Below are 23,883 nucleotides of genomic sequence, written 5' to 3' on the forward strand. Positions count from 1 at the left end.
TTCAGCCGAGAAGAGGATTTAAATTTCCTTGAGACATGAACCAACATAAATGATGAAGCTTTCTCGAGTGTCTTAACAAAGCCACAGTGTTTTATATCAATTTCTACATGAAGACTCAGAAGTAACTACCTCAGAGTACTCAACTGTTTAATTGTGACAGCCTGAAACAGAGAAGCCAGCACTGCTTCTCAGGACAATTCATCTCTGAAGCAATGCATTTATGTACCGAGAACATGGGTGCACATCCATGCTATATTTTCAACTATCAGCTGAATGTCCTCTTTTCCTGTCTTCTGCTTTATACTGAGCTCCCAGAGGCAGGGGCAAAAAGACAGGCTTCTACAGGAGAGCTGACATTTGGATGAATATTGAAGGATGTGTGGAATTTCAGAAAATAGTAAAGAAAAATGAGCAGAACCAGGACGGGTGATGGAGAGATGAGGCAGAGGCGAGTCTGAGTACGGTGGTCCTGGGCTATGGGGCAGCTCTGGGGCAGGATGAAGAAGGGCAGAGAAAGTTGTGTGGAGGAGCGCGTACCCAACACAGACAATGAAAAGGAACCTTCATGTGTCTCTATGAGTTACTCTCACAATGCCTTACACTTCACAATGTTATACTACCATTTTTATAACTATGACAACACTTCTATCTATATCTTACATTGAGTCAGCATAGAGTGTGAATGGATAAATCCAATCTACCTCCCTAAACCCAGGTCAAGGTACACTTAATCCAAATCAAAAGACTACGCTTGTGGAGATGGAAATTTTTTCCTCCCTCCTTCACAGACCAATGACAGTAATGCCAGTAATGGTCTCTCCTTCAGGGAGATAATGGAATATCCCCAGCACTGGGTCTATTTTTACTCAGCCATCACCCATGGACCATCAGTGTAACTCCAGAAAAGCAGAGTGGCGGGGGCGGGCAGGGAGAGGGAAGAAATCTCTGTAGCAGGTGGACAGCCCACATGAAGCTTCTATTGTCTCTCCTCTCCTTTTGTTCTAAAAGAGTACGGCAGGAAGCCAAAAACAGCTAAGTAGCTGGTAACCTAAAATGTTGCCCCTAGGGTTTAAGAGAAGCAGGAAAAGATGACCCCCAACTCTTCCCTGCCAAGGCTTCTCTAGGCAGAGCACATCTAAACAATGATCACACTCGTGTTTCTGGATGGCCTGCGAATCCTATTCTTTGTCTACCATCACCTATTAAGAAGACAGAAATAGGGTGACAGACACTGGGACAGATGTAACCCTGCAGGTAGAAAAACCACCTGCTTTGAACACAGAAGGGCTATCTAGATTCACCGCACAAGGGGCAGAAGTCTTGGGCTACAGTTTCCAAAACAGATCTATGAATATTCTTCTGAATTTGAGTTAGAAGCTGGCTGGTGCCAGTGTTGGCAGGAATGCCAATCCCTGAATAAGATCCTGGGAGAAGTCCACCAAAGATGACAAAACCAAAAGAGTAAATAAAGTTATTTCTGAATGTATTTCAGATGGGGGTTCAGACTGCCACATGGTGACCAACATTAAGACTTGAATAAAATTCTAAGTGTGTGTCTACACAGGCACGCCTCGTAGATGTTGCAGTTCAGGTCCAGGTCACTACAATAAAGAAAGTATTGCAAAAGAGAAAGTCACACACACTTTTGGTTTCCTAGTACATATAAAGTTTCTCTTTACACTAGTGTATAAAGCAATCGCATATGTCTTTTAAAAAATGTACTTAAAAATACTTTATTTCTATAAAATGCTAATGACCATCTGAGTCTTCAGTGATTTGTAATCTTTTTTCTGGTGGAGGCGGGTCTGGCCTCGATGTTGATAACTGCTGATGATTGGAATGGTGGTTGTTGAAGGCTGGGGTTGCTGTGGCAATTTCTTAAAACAACAATGAAGTTTGCCACACTGACTCTTCCTTTCATGAAAGACTTCTGCAACATGCAGTGCTGTTTGATGGCATTTTGCCCACAGTAGAATTTCTTTGAAAATTGGAGTCAAGCCTCTCAAGCCCTGCCACTGATTTACCAATGAAGTTTATGGAATATTCTAAATTCTTTGTTGTCATTTCAACAATATTCACAGCATCTGTAGCAGGAACAGATTCCATCTCAAGAAACCAATTTTTTTGCTCATTCACAAGAAGGAAATGCCTCATCCATTCAAGTTTGATCATTAGTTTGCAGCAATTCAGTCACATCTTCAGACCTACTTCTAATTCTAGATCTCTTGCTGTTTCCACATCTGCAGTGATTTCCTCCATTGAGGTCCTGAATCCCTCAAAGTCATCCCTGAAGGTTGGAATCAACTTCTTTCAAACTCCTTTTAATGTTGATATTTTGACCTTCTCCCATGAATCATAAATGTTCCTCATGGCAATTAGAATGGTGAATCTCCTTTCAGAATGTTTTCAATTTACTCTGCCCAGATCCATCAGAGGAATCACAATGTATGGCAGCTATAGCCTTACAAATGTATTTCTTAAAAAGTAAGATTGGAAAGTCAAAATTACTCCTTCATACATGGGCTGCAGAATGGATACTGTGTCAGCAGGCATAAACATAACATTAATCCCTTTGTACAGCTCCATCAGAGCTGTTGGGTGACTAGGTGCATTGTCAATGAGCAGTAATATTTGGAAAGGAATTGTACTAAGCAGTAGGTCTCAACAGTAGGCTTAAAAGATTCAGTAAACCACTGTAAACAGATGTGCTGTCATCAGGCCATTTCTAGAGCACAGGCAGAGCGAATTCGGCACAGCTCTTTTTTTTTTTTTCTTTTTTGTTTTAGAGACAAAGTCTTACTCTGTCACCCAGGCTGGACTGCAGTGGTGCAATCATGGCTCACTGTAGCCTTGAGCCTCTGAGCTCAAGTGATCCTCCTGCCTCAACCTCTTAAGGAGCTAGGACTACAGGCACATGCTACCATACCTGGCTAATTTTTACATTTTTTTTGTAAAGAAATTTTGTATGGGGTCCCACCACACTGCCAGGCTCATCTTGAGCTCCTGGCCCAAGAGTTCCTACTGCCTTGGTCTCCTTAAACATTGGGATGACAGGCTTGAGTCACTGTGCACAGCTAATTTAGCATAGTTCTTAAGGGCCCCAGGATTTTAAGAATGGTAAATGTGCACTGGCTTCAACTTAAAATCACCAGCTGCATTGGCCCTTAATAGAATCAAATTGTCCTTTGAAACTTTGGAACCTTGAAGCCAGGCAGACTTCTCTTTAGCTATGTAAGTCCTAAGATGGCATTTTCTTCCAACAGACGGCTGTTCTGCCTACATTGAAAATGTTTTAGGGCAGCCACCTTCATCAATTACTTTAGCTAGATCTTCAGGATAACTTGCTGCAACTTCTACATTAGCACTTACTGCTCCACCTTGAACTTTTATGTTATGCAGATGGTGTCTTTCCTTAAACTTCATGAACCAACCTCCGCTAGCTCCCTAATGTTCTTCTGCAGCTTTCTCAGGTTTTTTAGCCTTCACAGAACTGGAGAGAGTTAGAGCCTTGCTAGGGATTAAGCCCTGGCTTAAGGGAAGGTTGCAGCTGGTTTCATCTTCTCTCCAGACCCCTCAAACTTTCTATCAGCAACAAGGCTGTTATGCTTTCTTATCATTCACATGTTCACTGGTGCAGCACTTCTCATTTTCTTTCAAGAACTTTTTCTTTGCATTCACAACTTGGCTAACTGTTGTGACTACAAGAGGCCTAGTTTTTCGCCTATCTTGGCTTTTGACATACCTTCCTTACTAAGCGTAATACTTTCTAGCTTTTGATTTAAAGTGAGAGACGTATGTGTTTTCCTTGCATTTGAACATTTGGGTTATTACCTGGCCTAATTTTAACACTGTTATGTCTCAGGGAATAGGGAGGTCTGAGGAGAGGGAGCGAGATGAGGGTATAGCCAATGGGCAGAGCAGTCAGAACACACACAGCATTTTTCAATTAAGTTCACCATCTTCTACGAGCACATTCGTGATGCCCCAAAACAATTCCAACAGTCACATCAAAGCTCACTGATTACAGATCCTAACAGACATAATAACGAAAAAGCTTGAAACATTGTGAGAATTATCAAAATGTGACAGAAGGTGAGCACATGCTGTTGGGAAAATGGTGTTCAACACAGGTTTGCTTCAAACCTTTGGTTTTTAAAAAATGCAGAATCTGCAAAGTACGATACAATGAAGCAAAATAAAATGAAGTATGCCTATATATGACATAAATAAATAAATGGAAAAGGCAGGAAAATCTCCATTAATATGTAACAAGCAGACAAGCAGGGAACATTAAAATTCATAAAATATTTATTATTTAAAATTATTTATAAAACAAGTCACAAGAAATCATAAATCATAGTTACAAACCATAAAAATATAAACTTGTGGTCCCTCATTATCTCCCCTTTTACATAGAATATTGTTATCTAATAGGTTCTATAAGGATCTACAAAGCACTCACGAGACACTTCCATGGTATAGAAACTATACATTTTAGAGGTAAGAGAGCTTAGGGATTTAGAGGCCATTTAGTTTAATTTATTTAATTTTTTTTTTAAGACAGGGTCTCACTGGAGTGCAGTGGCACAATCATAGCTCACTGTAAGCTTGAACTCCTGGGCTCAAATGATCTTCCTGCCTCAGCCTCCTGAGTGGCTAGTACTACTGTTGTATACCACCATGCCTGGCTAATAAAAATTTTTTTCTGGTAGAAACAGAGTCTTGCTATGTTATCTAGGCTAGTCTTGGACTCTTGGTTTCAAGTGATCTTCTTGCACCAGCCTCTCAAAGGGCTGGGATTTCAGGTGTAAGGCACTGTGCTTGGCTAAAATATTTATTTTAGAGGTGAAAACAAAAACCCTGATCTATAGAGAGAATAACTCATCTTGATAACAAAATGTGCAGGATTAGCACAGATCTGGAGTTAAGTTCTAGTCTTGGCTCTGTCAACTGTTAACAGTGTAACTTCTGTTAATAAACTGATACTGATTGAATTTTAGTTTCTTTGTCTATAAAATAAGAGGGCTCTATTAGATGAACTCTAACGTACATGGAATTGGAAGGCATATAACTTGTCCTGAGGCCATAATCGTATTAGTGGAAAAACATTCCACCAGGAAAAAGCAAAGGAAACAGCTATGAAATTAGCGACCTGACTACCTTTCTGTGGGTGGGTTTATACCACGCTTCAATTCCAAACAGCAGGCCCAAGGATGGACTGTGTCCACATCCTTCTCAGGGACTGTGCAGGAGGGTGGTTGGGAGTTAATTATCCCAGGCAAGACGCTGACTTGGCAGAGAATCAAACACCTGGAGAGCCATCTGGACACTAGCTTACCCAGCATCCTCACCGTGCCAGGCAATCCCTCAGAGTTCAACTTAATGCCCACATACTCCCATACGCCTGCATCACACTCCATGTTCTAGAAACAGTATTAAATTTCTTTCTTCATGGGAGGAGTGCCTCCTTAACAGGTGCTTCTGTCTTTGTAGTATGTGATTTCTGCTGTCAACAATTATAGTATCTGAAAATTCCATTTCTTTGGAGCCTTCATTTTTCCAACCCTGATCCTGAGATTTATGTACCTAGCCACCAGATGGTACACCAGGGTATTTGGGTGCCCTGATCTCAGAGGGTCTATCCCAAAAAGCTCTTGCTGAAGGCCTGTTTTGCCTTGTGTGGCAGACTGCTAGTTGTCCCCTAGTATTTCTTTATTCCTCTTGTTTCCTTGATTAAAAGGCCCTAATTTTTAGCTGGCCACATTTTTTTTCCTTCCGGGGAATAAAACTACATTTCAAACCTCTTTGCAACTAAGTATGAGTATGTTTTCATCAATAAGACATAAGAAGATAGAATGCATGTCACCTCCTAACAAACATCTTTATAAGCCAGCTGACACATACTCATTCACCATATCATAGATTACATAGTTGTAGGTCGCTGCAAAGTAATGTCCTCTTTTAGACATGGAAGAGAATTTATGTACAGTGAAGTAGACACTGCAGCAACTACAGATTTGGGCCACATAACTTCTCTATTAGAAGACAGCAAGAAAACAAACTTATCTTCCAGAGTCCAATATTTTAACATAGCTGGTATCAAGAGAAGGAGAAAGGGACATAAATATGTACACTCTGAATACGAATATTATGCTCTCAATCTAGAATGCCTGCATGACGCAGGAAATTTTAATGTAAAATATGTCGCCCTGAAGCATAATATCAAATATAACACAAACAGGCAATAAATCGTCAAGAACAACTGATACCAATTTGAGCAGTTTCCTAATCATATGAAAAAGCACAGCAACCTCTCAAAAAGCTTCTTTTTGAAAATGGTGCCCATTCACTCCTCACTAAAATGTTCTGAAAATTTCTTACCTATTACTCAATCACATGAACACGTATGATGAGTGGGAAGACATTCCACCATTCATTCAATAGTCAGCTCACCAAGGATGTGAGTCAACACTCAAAAGCTGCACGTTTCATGAACTCGGCACAGATGTTAATGAGTATTAAAACACTAATAATGTTCATATATATATATATATATATATGCTTTAAATGGCAAAGCCTATATGCTAGCAACCACAAATCAGCTATCACTAAGATTAGAAAAATCTGAATTAAAGGGAAAAAAAAAATCCCACTCCCTCCACCCCAAGGCATGTTGGTAAACCCAAAGAATCTTCTTACTTTAGCCAGGTGGGTGGCTCACACCTGAGATCCTAGCACTTTGGGAGGCTGAGGTGGGTGGATCATGAGGTCAAGAGATCGAGACCATCCTGGACAACATAGTGAAACCCTGTCTCTACTAGGAAAAAAAAAAAAATACAGGGCCGGGCACGGTGGGTCACACCTATAATCCCAGCACTTTGGGAGGCCGAGGTGGATGGATCATGAGGTCAAGAGATCGAGACCATCCTGGTCAACAAGGTGAAACCCCGTCTCTACTAAATATACAAAAATTAGCTGGGCATGGTGGTGCGCGCCTGTAGTCCCAGCTACTTGGGAGGCTGAGGCAGGAGAATTGCTTGAACCCAGGAGGCAAAGGTTGCAGTGAGCTGAGATCGTGCCATTGCATTCCAGTCTCGGTAACAACAGCGAAACTCCATCTCAAAAAAATAAAATACAAAAAATTAGCTGGGCATGGTGGCATGCACCTGCAATCCCAGCTACTCAGGAGGCTAAGGCAGGAGAATCGCTGGAACCCAGGAGGCAGAGGTTTCAGTAAGACGAGATGGCGTCCCTGCACTCCAGCCTGGCGACAGAGTGAGACTTTGTCTCAAAAAAGCAAAAATCTTCTTACTTTAGCATTTTGGCTCAGCTGCAAAGCAAACCGCCTTAGGGATGTTATTGATTTTTCATATGCACTATAGCAGGTAATCCCCAGAAAAGCCAAATTCCTATTAAGTATAAGAGAACAAGAGTAAAGATAATAAAATCAGTGTTAACTACTTATAAAATCTTTACTATTTTTCCCTTATATTAAGTTTGCTCCCCTCCTTAAAATATGAGTGCTTGGATCCTCTTAATTTTCTCTTTTTTAATGGAGTTGATTTGGGGTATACACTCAGTTAACCATTCTTTTCAGGTCTATACATTTTGTCTTTCATTTTGAAAGAAGAAAAGTCAATCTCTAGCTGGCTGAACAAAGATGAAACTGAGGATTTAAAGTGTATTTCTGCTACATTACATTCCTTTGTGACACCCCGTTCAACCACAGTACACTATTCCATCCACAGACAGGTGCCACAGGCAACCATCGCACAGCGTACTGAGGGTAGGATTATTATTTTCTTGAATTTACTGTAACAAAAAAGGCAGAAGCAGTCTTTGAACAAAAGGCAGTGGTAAAACTGTTCAGGAATCTCAGTGGGGAATTGGGAATTATAAAAACACCCATTCCCTCAAAGCCCTGCCCGACTTCCATCCCTCCTATGAAGGCTTCCTCCTTTACCCCAGCCGGGATGGCCTCTGACACCACAGCACTGACCGAAGCCTACGCCTTTCCCCTGACCACTCTGATAACATCCTTGGGTTCTTCAATCTTTCCAGATCTCTCTGTTTCGACTTTCCAGTCAGACTAAATTTCCCAGGGCAGTGCTTATGTCTGGACTTTCCTTGTATTCAAACAGCACCTGGCATTGAATATCATGATATAAATATTATTGATGGGCTACATTTAATTACCATTTCCCTACTACTTCACTTTGTTTAAAATGGAACATTTTGCTGATTGTAAATGTAGACAGATTTTTCAGGTAAATTCACTTACCACCAAATCTGTTTTAAAAATATAATTTCTATGTTCAATATTTCAACTACTTTTTAAAAGACAATGACGCACAGGTTCTAATCAGTATGATGTGGTTGTGTCATTCACAATAAAAAGGAGGAAAAAACTTAATCAACTGCAGATTTGATAAACCTGTCTAAAACTGAATTCTTATCTGTGTTCCAGATTGGAAGAGAAACTGACAGTGTTTCTAGGATCAGATTTTCAAAACCATATTTCTGGTACAAATCAATTTTCTACCCACAGCTATAATCAGGAATGGATAAAGGCTATACAGACAGCAGCTCTGTTCTATGTCTGTAAAATATGACACCAGACCCTTCACCTTCCCAGCTGAGATGCTCAGCGTCTTGAGAGAATATGTTAACAGATCACACAGAGGAGCACTCTGTGGCTCATTTAGCCATATGTTTCTTCAGCCCTTCTCCTTCTCCTTCTCCTTGGCTGGTCTATTTTATCAGCTACAACACCAGGTAGGCAGTTCCATTAAAAGAGGTTCTTGGTAATAACCACCATTAATTAGTGTTGACCAACCATGCAGAGTCATCTGTGCTGCAGTATTCACATCCAAATAATAATATGTCTCACAGAATGAATGAAGGAACGACAGCCTGGGAGATAATCTTTTTAAGTCACCTATGAAGTAAATATAAACCCCAGGGTCAAGTGGAATCAAAAGTAACATTATCCTAAAGTAACGGAAAATAAAAATAAAATGTAACAGAAACAAAAATGTGGTTGCTATTCCACACTGTTCAAATGCTTTCCATTCATCCACAAATCCCTCTCTAGGGTCTGCTTTTTACTATGGTAGGTCATTGTTGGCAACGCTGCCAAGAGCCTAATCAAAATGTGAGAACATCTGTCATGCTCTCATTGCATGTCAAGCTCTGTTGCATACATACTCTTGAATCTAAACCACTGCAAAATAGATTTTAAGCCATACAAGTCAATGGTGTTGTGATATCATACTGTGTCTCAAAGGCACCTTTTACACAAGGAAAGGATTCTATTTTAATAATAGTACGACATGTATATAATCAGTAGATAAAAGATCTTCTATTGGCATTATACACAGAGGCTATACCCTGTTTATGGGCAAAGTTGCATTTTCTAAATATGGAAATGAAGAGCAATGCATTAAGATCTGTTGTCCAGTTACTGTTTAAATATTTACCATGAATCTTTTCATTCCTCCTATTACAGCAGTACAAATAAAAAATTGTAAGTAAGAGGCTCAATGCCAGGAAGTTTTCTTTGAGAAGTGGAGAGCCAGGTCCAGGGAAATTCTGGGAGTTTTCCAGTGACACAGGCACCTGGCAGCACCTAAGCACATGTTCTCCTCAGTCTAACCTGGACATTTCGGGCTGCTACATCCGTGGCTGGTAGGTTTGCATTCCTCAGAAGTACTTGCTTGGCCGTAATGTTTTATCTTTTCGTTTGTAAATGAAAACAATACATATTAGGTGGTAACTGGTTTGTCATCTGTAAAGAGTATTACCATTATCAGAATAGAATAAAACCCCCAGCCATCTAACAGGGGAAACACAACAATCATAATAAGTAGTAAGAGGTATTTCCCTGGAAGAAGCAGCCTCCCCGGCAGCTGTCATTATTATAAGGGTCCTTCCTTTCCCCCAAACTCCAAAGGCAATTCTACGCTGGGTACTAAATATTTGTGGGAAGAGAAAAAAGGCAAACCTGCCCCGTCCTACCTAGGGAAGCTGAGACTTGGCTCTTGACAGCAGAGGAGAGAACACTTGCTGGGTGCTACCTGGGTGTCCCTGGCATTCCTGATCAGAGAGGCACACCTATCCTTGCTGGGGATACCCAGGTAAGGACCAGAACTAGGCCCTGAGAAGGCCAAATGTCACAGCTGATAGGGACATATTTTCTACAAACTAGAGAAAAGGGAAAAGAGCAAAGAATGCCAGATTAAAAGTGAACAGATGTTAAAAGACTGATACAGGATGAGGGTGAATTTATAAACCATGAAAACACCAGAGAGGGGCTGCAGGCCCCTGCAGGATCTCGCTCCAGGCAATGCCTCACTACAAAAATGAAACTAATAAGAAGTAAGCCAAATAAATACAGAAAAGTGAAAGTCTGTTATTTTCTAATGCTGATTAAAAAAAACAGATTATATTCTATTGCCAGATCTTTAATATACCTTATCTCTTAATCATCCCACAGGAATCCTAAAAAATAGATACTCTCAATCTCTACTTTATGGTTGAAAACATTTTGGCAGAAAGGTTAAATGACTTGCAAAGGTAGATTTCAGGCCTGTCAGACAGGGCTTCTTGTCAAAGGCCCTGTATGTCTATCAAGAATGTTGTGCTTTTAAATGCTATTTACGTGGATGAAGATTCTGCAAACTTTTTCTTAAAGGCTACATATTAAATATTTTAGGCCTTCTGGGCCATAGAGTTTCTGTTGCAACCACTCCAAGTGCTAAAGCAACCACAGGCAATATGTAAACAAATGGGCATGTGTTCTCCAGTAAAACAGGAGGCCAGTTTGCCAACTGCTGATACAGAACAGGGGCTGATAAATCATAGGCCTACACCAAATCCAGCCCACCACCTGTTTTTGTAAACAAAGCTTTATTCATGATCTAGATGTAACCTATCATCTAGACCATTTCTAGACAAATGAAGGGTAATTCACCAAGCGTTATAATAATGCCTTAGTTTCACAGAAACATTGTGGGGAACATCCAGTGCTCTTTGTTCTAATCTTCCTTCACAAACAATGCTCTGATTCCTAATCTGTGGCCTGTGTGGTCCAGCCCTCCAGGTGGGAGGGCCTTGATAAACACCTGGTGCCCTACTTGGTGACCTCTCATTGCAAAGGAACACAGATACTCTTCGTCACCATCAACCAGTGATTGAGTTGCTGAAAGACTAAGTACACTTGGGGAGCTGAAAAAACAAAAAGGAGATTCTTAACCTGAAAAGATGGGGGCCAAAGACAAAACTTGTTGTGACATATTACTTTATTTTTATTGAGTGTCTATTCTGTGCCATGCAGAAATGCACATGAACTTCACACTAAAAACACTGACTCACAGCACTTAAGTCCATACTTTACATAGAACAAATCTCCATGTTATTTACAACACCAAAAGACCTGAACAAGAACACAACCCATTTTCAAGTAAGCAGACTGACACAAACAGAAATGTTGCAATAGGAGCCCCAAGACAAAGAACTCTGGCTTCCTGTCAAGAGTAGCAGTCATGGGAGCAGAACCTGCAGGCTCTAGGAGGGCAGGGACTACACCGGCTCACCGCTCAATCCTGAGTGCCTGGCTCAATGCCCATCAACAGTGCAGGCTCCAAATACTCATTGTCTGTATTACCATGAATTATCTCCACTGCCTCTGACGGGCTGCAGTGTAAATGGTCCAGCCTGAAAGTCAGACTTCCTAACTCTGACATTAACGTGATCATACTCTCCATACCTGGACTGTCTGGTAATCAGAAGCATCGATTCCTTTTACGGTCACCTCTCGGAAAACTCTTGGCTCCAGTTCCTCTTTGGTAAGATCACAGTGATAAATGATACCTATAAAGTAAAAGAAGGCTTGGTTTAGTCCACGGGACTCACTAGATGCAAAGGGGACAAGAATCACAAACCACAATCAAATGCCAGCAATGGCAAGAGAGGGGCATTCATCAAGGATATGGTTAATCTCCATCACAGTTGAAGGCTCACTGAAGACAAGTGCTTAAAACGGAGTCTGGCATGAGGGGCGCTATGTTAAGTGTTCATCCTCATCATCACCATCTTATGCAGGCTTCTCTTTTATCACACTAGTAAGTGTATACATTTTAGAAGACTCGAATGCATTCTGTGAATATGAGAAAAGGTGAGAAACCTAACTGCAGAAACTTAACTGTTCTTCCCCAAGCTGGGTCACTTAGGAATGCAGGTCAAAAAAAATGGTAGACTTCATGAAGTGCGGTTTAACTTGGGAGGTGACTGACAAAAAACTCAAATGATTTGCCCAAGGTCAAGAGTCAGTCAGGGGTCTCTTGGTAAATCCTCTGGGGCTCCTGCTACCTGACACCTACCTATCTGTGGACACTCATGTGGACAGCAATCATGGACCAAAGATGATCAGTAGATATTTCAAAACTGCTTTTCCAGTTTGGATTATCCCAGTACTTGTGCACGACGCAAAATAATTAATATACACACTAAGAATTCCAGCTCATGTAACACTAATTAAACATTTCCCGAATTGAATGCTACTACTTTCTAACATTTAAGAACAAAATCAAAGAAATAATAAGACAAGTCATTAACGTTTGAAAACAATGACACTGCTGTGGTTTATAAAACAGAATTAGTCATCCACAGAGTGGCTGGTGTGGAAATAGCACCTCCCCACATACTACTTTAAACATATGCTGTCAAGTATATGGAAAATTGATTTACTGATCCCATCAGTACTTGCTGGAAAACCAAAAACCAAACAGAACTCCCACAGGGCACATTTAGATGGAATAATCACTATGAAAATCTCAGTCCTTTCTTTCTCTGTACTCCTCTGTGTGTGCACTTCACTAACAGCTGGGAAACAAGATGCTGCCCCCGACCGGAAAGGAGTAATACACTTAGATCTGTGAACAGCACAGCTGCTAATCCTTATGAACATGGTCTCAATTCTCAGGATTACCGACAAACTGTTTTAAGGTCACTGTAACAGAGTATACGATTAACACTGACAGTAAGATGTAGAACATGACTCAAGTACTGACTTTTTTAGTTTAAGTTACACTTGGATATTTGTTAGAATATACCTTTGTATGTAATAAGCTTCCAATTACACTCTGTGAGCATGCATTCTAATTTACCAGATACACTGAATACTGTACTTGCCTACATAAATGTAATCTTGAGGGTAAAAGGCTATCTCTTGTGGGGTATTTTAATTTTTAAGGGCTTCTTGATCAGTGCCTGCTGCTCCCCACAAACACAAAAAGCATGTGAATCCATGAAAAAAAGTACAAATAAACAACAAAAAGAGAGTGTGTAGACCAAGCATGTGCCACTTGAGCACTGCCTCACACTGGCATCACTATGACCTGTAGTACAGCAAATGACAAAGGCCTTGGGAGCCAAAATTCCCAGCTCTGAAAGTTACTAGCTCAGTGACCTGAGACAAGGCACCAAAGTACTAGAATGCAAATTCTGTAGTTAAAGACAGTGAGTAACAAATATACTCTAAACACCTGTTATTCCTGAAAGGTTGAGACATCAAATCTAACCATACAATGAAATAAATATGCAACAGGGGCTGCCTGGTTACTGTTCATGGACAGAGTTTCAAATGCCTGACCTCTCTTCTTCTGTCCTGTGCACCAGAAGTGGTACCTTGAAGGAGGCTGTGTTCAACCGGCAGGTATCGGCACTTAACATATTTTATCAATACTTTCTATTTATAGATCCATCTAGGTTAGCCCACTGCATATTCACAGCATAATGTGAATCTCTATAATCTAATGAGGCTGTGTGTCCCATCTGATTTGACTGACAGAGAATAAGAGCAAAGAAGGTGGGGTTAGAAGAAAACATCTTAGGATCATAAACCAGAGCCGGTCAGGTGATCTCTAGAAAACACATTTCAAAGTTTAAGGGTGAAAAAGAGAACTGAACTATGGAAGTCCCTGAAGGCCAGGGGAGGTATCTGGACTTGAGGAGGAGGCAGGGAGAGCAGCTGGTTTGCTCCCAACGTAATCTGAAATAAATGTAAGGAGAAGAAGTAGGAGTCAAGAGAAAGAGACAACTCTAGGAGAAGCTACCAAAACAAGAATCAGAGGATCTGAAATGTCACTTATGTAAAAAGGCCGCAAACTTTGAAACCCATGGAGATACGGTTTTAACTGATTTTAGGACAGGTTTTAACATTATTAAAAGGAAAAAACAAGTCTCAAAGTTTTGCCTTTCCCTGATAATCCCTGAGAGCTTTTCTATGATTTTCACCCCTGACTTCCGGAGCCATGCATATGGGACTCTCTACTGGACTATTACCACATGCAGGTCTAGAGCTCACTCTAGGCAACCCTCCAAGGTTCCACAAGTACGGAGTTCATCGGTTCAACCACTAAGTGGTTTGAACCACAGGGAGTAAGTGCACTGTGCTCTAAGCTGCTCTGGCTGCCTGTCTTCTTCCAAATGTGACTCAAGGTGCGAAAGTCATAAATGGCTTGGGCTCAAGATGTGTTTTCACCATGTACCTCCATGGAAAACAAAGTCAGCTGGTGTGCACCTGCCAGAGGTACCAAATGTTTGCAGCAGGAAGCTGGAGCTGCAGTTATTTGTGACCCTGGGACTTTACATATGAGTACCTCTGCTCTTTACTGTAGTACTGAACAGCTAGCCTTCAGACACCAGAGCAAGACAGCTTGTGAGCGGATGCGTATATACACACACTGCCAATCCACGCTTTCATGAGATCTAATCTAATTATAAGATGGCTGCTTTTGCATTTGGTCTCATAAGACCTGAGTCTGGAAGCCCCATTCTCTGGTTTTAGAAATCAAACTGCATTCAGGAGAGAAAAGAGAAAAATGGAGGCAAAATGAGTAAAAGGAGATAGACAAAGCTTGGTCAGAAAATGCCTGGCAGTACAGACGGCAGAACACACTTCCCTTTTTAAACTTCACAGCCACGGTCACGGGTAATATTTCACTGCTTGGCATAGAACCCAACATTTTACACTTGGACAGTAAGCCCTTCCTTCCGCAGGTAATGATGAACTTGTTCCTGACATAAATGGTCACATGGGGTCACTGAAGGAGGTTTATAGGTCTTTGGGGACTCTGGCTTTTCTTAAGAGCAGGTGAGTCACCCTTACGCTCCTCCTCCTTGTCCTTTATCCATTTAAACAGTTTAAGATACAAGATTTTCCAAAGTAAAACTTCTGTAACCAGTATCCGTTTGAGGAAAAAAATTGTGGACCTTGCAGCAGTGGGTTAAGAATGGCTATCTAGAGAAATGATTTTTCCTTATACAGTTCACTGGCTGTTGCTGCTGTACTCCAGGTTCTAGGGGGAAGACGAGATGTGGGGAGGCGCAGGAAACCCTGAAGTCGCAATCTTGAATGGCTGCTTCCTGGCTCCTGGCCCTAGCGTGATTTCCACGTTCTTGCAGGTGCTTTTCCTAGCTTCTCTTGATTCTCTGCAAGGTGCTTGGAAAGCAAGGCTGCTAGGTTTTCAAGGTATACTGTCAGACCTACTTACAGAACATCAATTCTTTCGGTTTTAATAACCCTGACAATGACCTGTCACCACAGTAAGATTCCTTATGGATTGCCTGCTCTGTGACTCAGAGGCTCAAAATAAAAGTGATGAGACATCACTGTCAACTGGCCAAATCCCAAGAGGAGGACAGAGCCACTTGAGCACCTGCCTTGCTCTAGGGCTGTTTTTTGTCTAATGACTGAATGACTGCAGCAAAACTGAGTGGGACAAAAAGCACTCTGGAGGAGTTCAACATATGTGCATAAGGAAAAATGCAGACTTTTTTTCAGCCAGATTGCTTTTAGGACAGGGTCTGCCTGGTCAACTGCAAACTGCCAACTGAGTCAGACTCCCGGGACAAATCACAGTGTGTGTATGGCCATGATGCTACAAAAACAGTGCAGATGGATGTAGTACAGAAAAAAACAAAACAAAGCAAAATGAATGTGACCAATTTTTTTTAAAGTTAAAAAAGAACTATGTTTACTTTGTGGGAAATTAACCCTTACCATGAAATGTAAAAATCACAGCTTACAAGTGTTTTCCCCTTCCTACTAGAACCAAGTAACACACATTTTTTCATGATGTGAAACTATACTTTTAGAATTACATTTTAATTTAGCTTAACAACAGCAGAATTGATTCTCAGTTTATTCCAGGAAACATTTTTTGTCGGGTGTAGCTAAAGATTTTACGTTTCATATCTGCCTGATGTGTTCTTGTGCATATAGACCGAAGACTGAATCAAATGTTGTATTTGTCGATACTAATTTTTAATCAACCTAGAACATTAGCAGTTCCTGCCTCCAGAAGAACAGACTTGTAATATCAGATTAGTGACAGTGCAGTTTCAGGCGTTTACATTTATTTCCCTTTGCTCTGAGCAGCTGTTCTACTGTTCTATTCCCATTAAGTAATTTTGGCTGTAATACAGCATATGTGATTTTCAATAACGTAACATTATACTTCCATTTCCCCAAAGAAACCCAAACAACAGTCTGATTTTTAAAGTGGACAGCAATAGTGAAAAAAAAAAACAAAAAACAACTTACCTGGAGATAAAAAGGAAGTAAACTGATAGAAGATTTCGGTGTCCTTCTTCTGGCCGCTATACCCCACAACGCTACCAACCTCGAGCGGTAAGCTCTTGAGGAGAGCACCAGTAGTCAGGTCGTGGAGCTGCAGAATGTTCTTGACGTCATGGAGGTAGCATAAGACCAAGAAGTTGGACCTGACACAAGCTACCCATTCTGAAAGGATAAGAGGAGAAAAAAACCTCATGTAATTTTGAAAATTAATGAAAAACATGTTTAATTGAGCAACAGCTCTAGAGCTACACAGAGGCCTATGTAGCAATGAGACTTGCAAAGTCACTTTTACAATCTTTTCTTTTTTTTTGAAGCAGGGTCTTTTGTCACCCAGGCTGAAGTGCAGTGGTGAGATCTCAGCTCATTGCAACCTCCACCTCCCAGGTTCAAGGGATTCTCCTGCCTCAGTCTCCCAACGGGCTGGGATTACAGGTGTGGGCCACCACGCCTAGCTAATTTTCATATTTTTAGTAGAGATGGGGTTTCACCATGTAGGCCAGGCTGGTCTCGAACTCCTGGCCTCAAGTGATCTGCCTGTCTCGGCCTCCCAAAGTGTTGAGATCACAGGCGTGAGCCACTGTGCCCAGTCTTATAATTGGTTTTAATCATTCATCTAGTTTTCAGCATATTCCTTTGATAAATGATCATTTTGTTTCCCAAGGAAATAAAATACTCTCTACCTTAGGCCAGGGGCTTTTGATGACCTAGATAATGTGTGGAATAAAAACCCTGCCTTCCTATTTTGTGCCCATCATCATCCTATAAGAGCTATAAGGAAGAAAACAATAAAAGCCAAATCATGCTTCATGTCTGGCAGGATCGTTTATTCAATACAAATGTATTAAGCCCTTGTTATCCACCAGATTCCCTGCAAGGTGCTAGAGACAAGTAGGAAGATGAAATCAACTCTGCTGATGAGATAAAATCATATAAAAATGAAAGTAATAAACTACAAACAAAGGTAAGTGATTGGTTGGTTGAGGATCCAAAACGAATGATAGCCCTAAAGCAAGGGCTGAACTGAGTCTCAGGTACGGGAGTGTGGAGATGGAGGGGAAATGGAGGCTAGCAGGAAAAGCACAGCATCCTAGGGAATGAGATGTTGGAAGACAGGCCACTCCTGGCATGAAGGCCAGCACCAGGAATGAGGAGAGAGGAGAGGAAAAGAAAGGACAGAAGGGAAGAAAACTGGTAAAGAGAACAAACAAGAGATCTGTTTTCAAGAGGAAGAGTTGTTCAGTTCAGGGCAGATGGAGATGCTGGCGGTGGCCAGATGCAGTATCCAGTGAGCCAGGTAGAGGTGAGTTTATTTACCTGTGACTGAGGAGCCACTGTTGGAACAGAAGGTCAACATAAAATGGCATTCAAAAAGGATGCATGTGTCTAACAGCTGAATGCAGAACAAGGAAGTCCACAGAGGGGAGAAGAGCAAGAGCATTATTGCAACAAGCCAGGGAGAAGATAAAGTCTGCACAGGAAAGAAAATAAATGAAAGGTATTTCCCAAGCAGAATAGCCAGGGCTTGGTGCCTGCAGGAATGTGGAGAGTAAAGCACAGAAATGATTTCTCCTCAACTCCCAGGCAAATGGCCAGGGCTTGGTGACTGCAGGGATATGGAGAGTAAGGCAGAGAAATGAGTTTTCCTCAACTCCCAGGGCTGTGACTTGCAGTAACAGCATTCAGTGACAGAGCTGGGAGGGTAGGAGTGAAAGGAGAAAGTGAAGGGCAGGCACAGAGGTCTGCCAGAGGTAGGGCCAGGTCACCCAGAGGGAGAGACGCTGCAGCAAGTGGAAGTGAGGACAGGGCTGCAGGTGACAGGCCACATGTGCTGAACACACAAGCCTTTCTTGGGCTTCATGTGGCAGGGTGGGGTTCTTGACACTGCTTATTTTTATAATGCAAGAAACTAGCGGTTTGTGTTTAGGATGCTAGGATTTACCCATATGAAAAATAAGATGTTGGCCAGAATGAACTCTCAGGATCACCAGGGGCCTTGATCTTGGGCTGATGAAATTACTACAGCAAACTTTTCCTCAAGTGAGGACATGAAGAAGAACTCGTACCACCAAAAGTAATTTGCTCATTCTCCAATGCGCTTTTTAAAAACACCTCAATTAGGCAACATATTTCATGTGGCTTAATGTTTTAAAGAGACAAAAGTATGGGAAAAATGAAGTAAATTATAGCTGTCAAAGAAGAATCAATCTGTGTTAACTATGAGTACATCAGAATTATAAAGCAGACAAAAGTGAGTGACAAAAGGACAAGGTGATTTGTAGACAGTCATTAATAAAACTTCTGACTTTACAGCTGTATTTTATGACTCATCTCTAGTTTTTATTCTCAATAGGGCGCTCTGTGCTAATGATATATGGCACATTCAACCATGCTTCTCTTTAAATTGATGAGTTCTAGTGAACATTGAAGGTTTCCCTTTCCAGTCTGAAAATCTTATAACCTTTCCAGAAGGAAGGTTACATAAATATATCAGCCCCCAACAAAATCTCCTAGCATTCATTTGCATTTCATTACATCTATAAGATGGGATGTCACCTTAAGGCATAGTTAAAACCCCTCTTTTGCCTTTAAATGGCAGAAATTCAGATGCTTTGGGAAACAGTTACAATATCCATGATGGTGTCCTATACAAGAATCACAATTTGATCCTGACTTGTACCTGAAAAACTCCTGCAGCACCTACATGAAGACTTATGCCACCCAAGTCTCATTTGGATGCACCAAAGCCTGAGGTCAGTCGATGTTGAACAGACTGCTGAACCTGGCACGCAGGAAACCCTCACCAACTGCTGGCTGTAACTATCCTTACAGGGACATTCCTGCCTCAGTTTGGACAGAAGCCATCAGGCTATCAAAGTGACTATGAAACAGATTCACTGCACAAAGATGCTGGAAGAAATGATCAAAAATCTGTTCTGTGACTCAAAGATCCCTGATTTAAATATAAAGAAAAGTCAGAACGTGAACAGAAGGTTTTGAGGAGATAGGTGATAAGATTTCCTCTTGCTCTTGCCTGTAAGTCCCCCTCCCTATGGGAAGGTGACAGGATTATTACCTTCTACCAACACCAGCCTGACACAGACAGAGTACCAGTGCCTGATCTAAACCTGAAAGTTAAAGGGACTGTGCCTGGAAATCCAAAAGGCAGGATAACTTCGTTTAGAGGAAGAGTCTGGAATGTGTTGCTGTCTCGGGGTTGCAGATGTGAATTTTGAGCAGGCATGGAGTTGTCTTGGGTCCTGTCCAATAGAACTGCCTACAGGGGTGTGGAGATCTCAGTACAAGAGGGCGGAGGGGATGGTCAGGTGCCCAAGGGCTGAACAGACTCTCAAGGAAACACCCAGGACTGCTTTCTCCAGGGCCAAGGGACCTGCTGCAGAAACAAGGGCCCAGAAGGAAGTGCCCATAGCAACCTGTGACCTTGAGAGAAGCAGCTGGAATCATCTGCTCCCCCACCACCACCAAGCAATGCCAGGTTTAAATAACTGCCAGGCACAGAGAGCATACCACCTTAAACAAGGGAGAAACAGTACCTTATTGATCCAGAACCTGAACCTGGATCTGCCTGACTCCAAGACCTGTGCTTTAATTCACTGAAAAACACACTTTAGGACTGCTTTATCTTAGACAGGGCCACTCTGCAGATCTCAAAGGGGACTTTTTTTTCCTGCTTATATACCATATACATTTGCATTTTTAAACGGTCCTATTTAATCCTCATTCAATCCAGCAGAAGTTCACCATCAACAAGTAAACTTCATTGGCCTAATGGTACTGAATTCTCATTTGTGTAAAAAACTATCCCCAAATTAGTGAGTCTTATTCTAGTAAAATTCAACTTTCTTTTTTTTTTAAAAAAAAAAAAATGGGGTTTCACCATATTGGTCAGGCTGGTCTCGAACTCCTCACCTCAGGTAATCCGCCCACCTCAGCCTCCTAAAGTGCTGGGATTACAGGTGTGAGCCACTGCGCCTGGCCTAAAATTCAACTTTCATGCAATAAATAATGTATAAAACAGCATTTTCATTTTTGGAAGAACCACAGAGAATGAATAAAAGGAAACTGAAAGGCTCTGTAAAACATGACTGATACGGAAGCAAGGTTTCCAAGAGGTTAATGTAGTTCACTGCACAAAGCAGCAACTGCAACGGGTTTCAATTAAATCTGACAATAGTCTATTCCCTTTTCTAATAAGAGGGCTCGAAATCCACACTAAGATCAACAACAGGGATAATGCAAATAGCCAAAGGTTACTCAAAAGCTTAAAGCTAAGGATTCTAAACCTAAACAGTTTTAAAAATTAAATGTTCATGATTATTACCAGACATTAAGTAAACAAAGACCACCGATACTTTTTTTTAAAAAGCAGTACTTTGGAAGTCTCAAACCCTACCTTTGCAATTTTTATGAAGACTTTGCATGTCTACATGATATAGTACTAAGCCACAAAAAGTATCGCACAATGAAGACTTGGATGAACTATTTAGACACTTCATTCCTGATGATTACAGGTTGAAGGTTTTTTACCTTGTAACTAGTCACTAGAGAATGAGAGACGCACTAACTTGTTGACGTTCTCATCAAAAATAAGAGCACAGTTTTCAAGTAACATGTGTTCTCACCTAAGACATCTTTCTTATGCTCAGGAACAAGCACTTTCCACTTAGACTCGTCAGGATCCCTGAAGTCAATGTTGATCACGCGATAGTTGGGAGAATGGCGATTCGTTTTGAACGTGAACACTGTCCCCTCATTGGTCACGTAGTCATATTCTCCTTCAAAGTTGTCGATCAGTTTTACCCACTTTAGGATTCCTGGCAAGAGACCAAGTATTCTCATCAACTCTCTAATGTTTAAAAATTGTGTTGGTTTGTGTGTAGGGAGGGGAGGGTGGATCTTTCTTTATTTTCAAAACACAAAGCAGAGATATCTGGAAGATCTAAGGCATGAAAAGGAGCAAGGACCAGTTGTGGATGAATTTAAAAATGCTAAGGAGCCCCCGAAAAACCTGGCAAGGATGGGAGAGTGAAGGACCTCCCTTCCCAGCTCATTGCCCCCACACAATCTGGTAAATCCTCCTCTACCTGAGCCAGCTTCAAATCTGGGCACTTCTCTCCACCTCTTCTATCATCATACCATTCCAGGTCTTTGTGGTCTCCCTCCCAAGTCTTTGTGTTCTATAGCAGTGGCACCAGCCATGGAGACTTTCAGCCCCAGGGATTATATGTCACAACTTGAGGGTAGGGCTGCTACTGGCACCTAAAGGGTAGAGACCAGAGATGCTGCTAACCATGCTATAATGCACAGGACAGCCCTATAACAAAGCAGTAGCCAGCTAAACAGTCAATAGTGCCAAGTCTGAGAATTCTTGGTCTACAGCATAGCTTCCTGCCTGGTCTTCCCACTGTCACTCTTGATGTTCTCAATATGGCAGCCACCACAATATCTCACTCTTTAAACTGGTCTGTGTTAGTGCCCTTAGAAACTTTCAATCCAAATTTCTTCCCATGGTCTTGCATGCTACAGTCCTTTTCCAGTTAGCCAACTTCAGATAGTTCCAACTCTTGCCTCACTTCCTGTCCTTTATCGGCATTGGCCTTTATTAGATGCCACTTTTAAAAGGCACCCAGTTTGTTTCTTCACAGCACTTCTCTCAAGATATATTCATTCATTCATTTTTGTTTGTTAACAGATGAGGTCTCTTAGCTGGGCGTGGTGGCTCATGCCTGTAATCACAGCACTTTTGGAGGCTAGAGAAGGCAGATCACTTGAGGTCAAGAGTTTCAGACCAGCCTCGCCAACAGGGTAAAACCCTGTTTCTATCAAAAATACAAAAATCAGCCGGGCATAGTGGCGCACACCTGTAATCCCAGCTACTCAGGAGGCTAAGGCACAGAGTTGCTTGAACCCAGGAGGTGGAGGTTGCGGTGGGCTGAGATTGCGCCACTTCATTCCAGCCTGAGCAGAGTGAGACTCTGTCTCCAAAAACAAAAACAAAAGCAAAAAAAAAAAAAAAAAAGAGATGAGGTCTCTCCATGTTGCCCAAGCCTGAATGCAGTTGCTATTCACAGGTACAATCATAGTTCACTGTAATCTCAAACTCAGGCTCCTAAGATCCTCCTGCCTCAGTGTCCCCACTAGCTGGGACTACAGGTGTACAACCCAGCGCCCAACTCTCTCTCTCAAGATATAATTACGTATTTATTTACTTATTATTTATCTTTTCATTCACTGTTTTATAACTCGGCACAAAACTGAGTGGCAGGTAACTTGAAACATCAAAATAAAATTTGCATGGCATAAAAGGGACACTCCCCAGTCCTTTAAGAACTAGAGATGATCATCACTAAAAAAAATTTTCAGTACATTCGTATCATCATCATTTAAATGGCTCACTAAATGCTACTTGTAATATTTAAAGTGGAAACCACCAAAATCCCTTGGAAAACATCTGTTTTACCATGTGTCTGACACAGATGATGTTCAGCGAACATCTCAAAAGATTCATAAACAAAAAAGGTCTATGACTTCTAAACTACTAAAAGGCAATGCCAGATCTTAGCTGTTTTCCAATTATCTGCTTTTAATTTCACAGTGAAATTGCTACACTAATCTGGGTAGTTCATTTACATTCCTTGAATCTCAAGGCAATTTTTCATTCATTATCTCATTCATCTCTGCAGTATATCTTCATATAATTGGTTATTGAATTAAATGTAACAGGGAAATAAATTCCATCATAGAAAGAGTACTGTGGTCATATATGTTTGTACTAAAACGCCAGTTCTAACACTGTTTAGTTGGGTCACTTTAGCAATCTCTTTATTTCTTGCAAAGCCTCATTTTCTTAACCGTTAAATAGAAATAATAGGTAAATACAAAAATTATTATAAAAACATCTATTAGTACCTACCCCATAATAGAAACTCAACAAAAATTGTTTTAAAACAAGTGATTGGAGACTGGCTATGGTGGCTCACACCTGTAATCCCAGCACTTTGGGAGGCCAAGGCAGGCGGATCTCTTGAGGCCAAAAATTTGAGACCAGCTTGGCCAACATGGCAAAACCCCGTTTCTACTAAAAATACAAAAAAATTAGCCAGACATGGTAGCGCACATCTATAATCCAAGCTACTTGAGAGTCTGAGGCAAGAGAATCGCTTGAATACAGGAGGTGGAGGTTGCAGTGAGCTGAGATCATGCCACTGCATTCCAGCCTGGGT

General features: G+C 41.3%; 1 protein-coding gene across 2 annotated transcripts in view; it reads right to left on the bottom strand.

Annotated features, from left to right (window-relative positions):
- The window catches only part of PREP (prolyl endopeptidase), a 120,208-nt gene that overhangs the window by 35,501 nt on the left and 60,824 nt on the right, over positions 1-23,883 (bottom strand). The window contains exons 8-10 of one of the 2 annotated variants that reach the window (XM_002806719.6): positions 21,283-21,474; positions 16,607-16,804; positions 11,768-11,871 (exon numbers count right to left, since the gene is read on the bottom strand). In XM_002806719.6, coding sequence (XP_002806765.3) covers positions 11,768-11,871; positions 16,607-16,804; positions 21,283-21,474 — 494 coding nt within the window. The remainder of the gene's footprint in view (positions 1-11,767; positions 11,872-16,606; positions 16,805-21,282; positions 21,475-23,883) is intronic. The other variant, XM_035296416.3, reaches the window with a different exon arrangement.

This window comes from Callithrix jacchus, chromosome 4 (genome assembly GCF_049354715.1).
Source record: "Callithrix jacchus isolate 240 chromosome 4, calJac240_pri, whole genome shotgun sequence".
Lineage (NCBI taxonomy): Eukaryota > Metazoa > Chordata > Mammalia > Primates > Cebidae > Callithrix > Callithrix jacchus.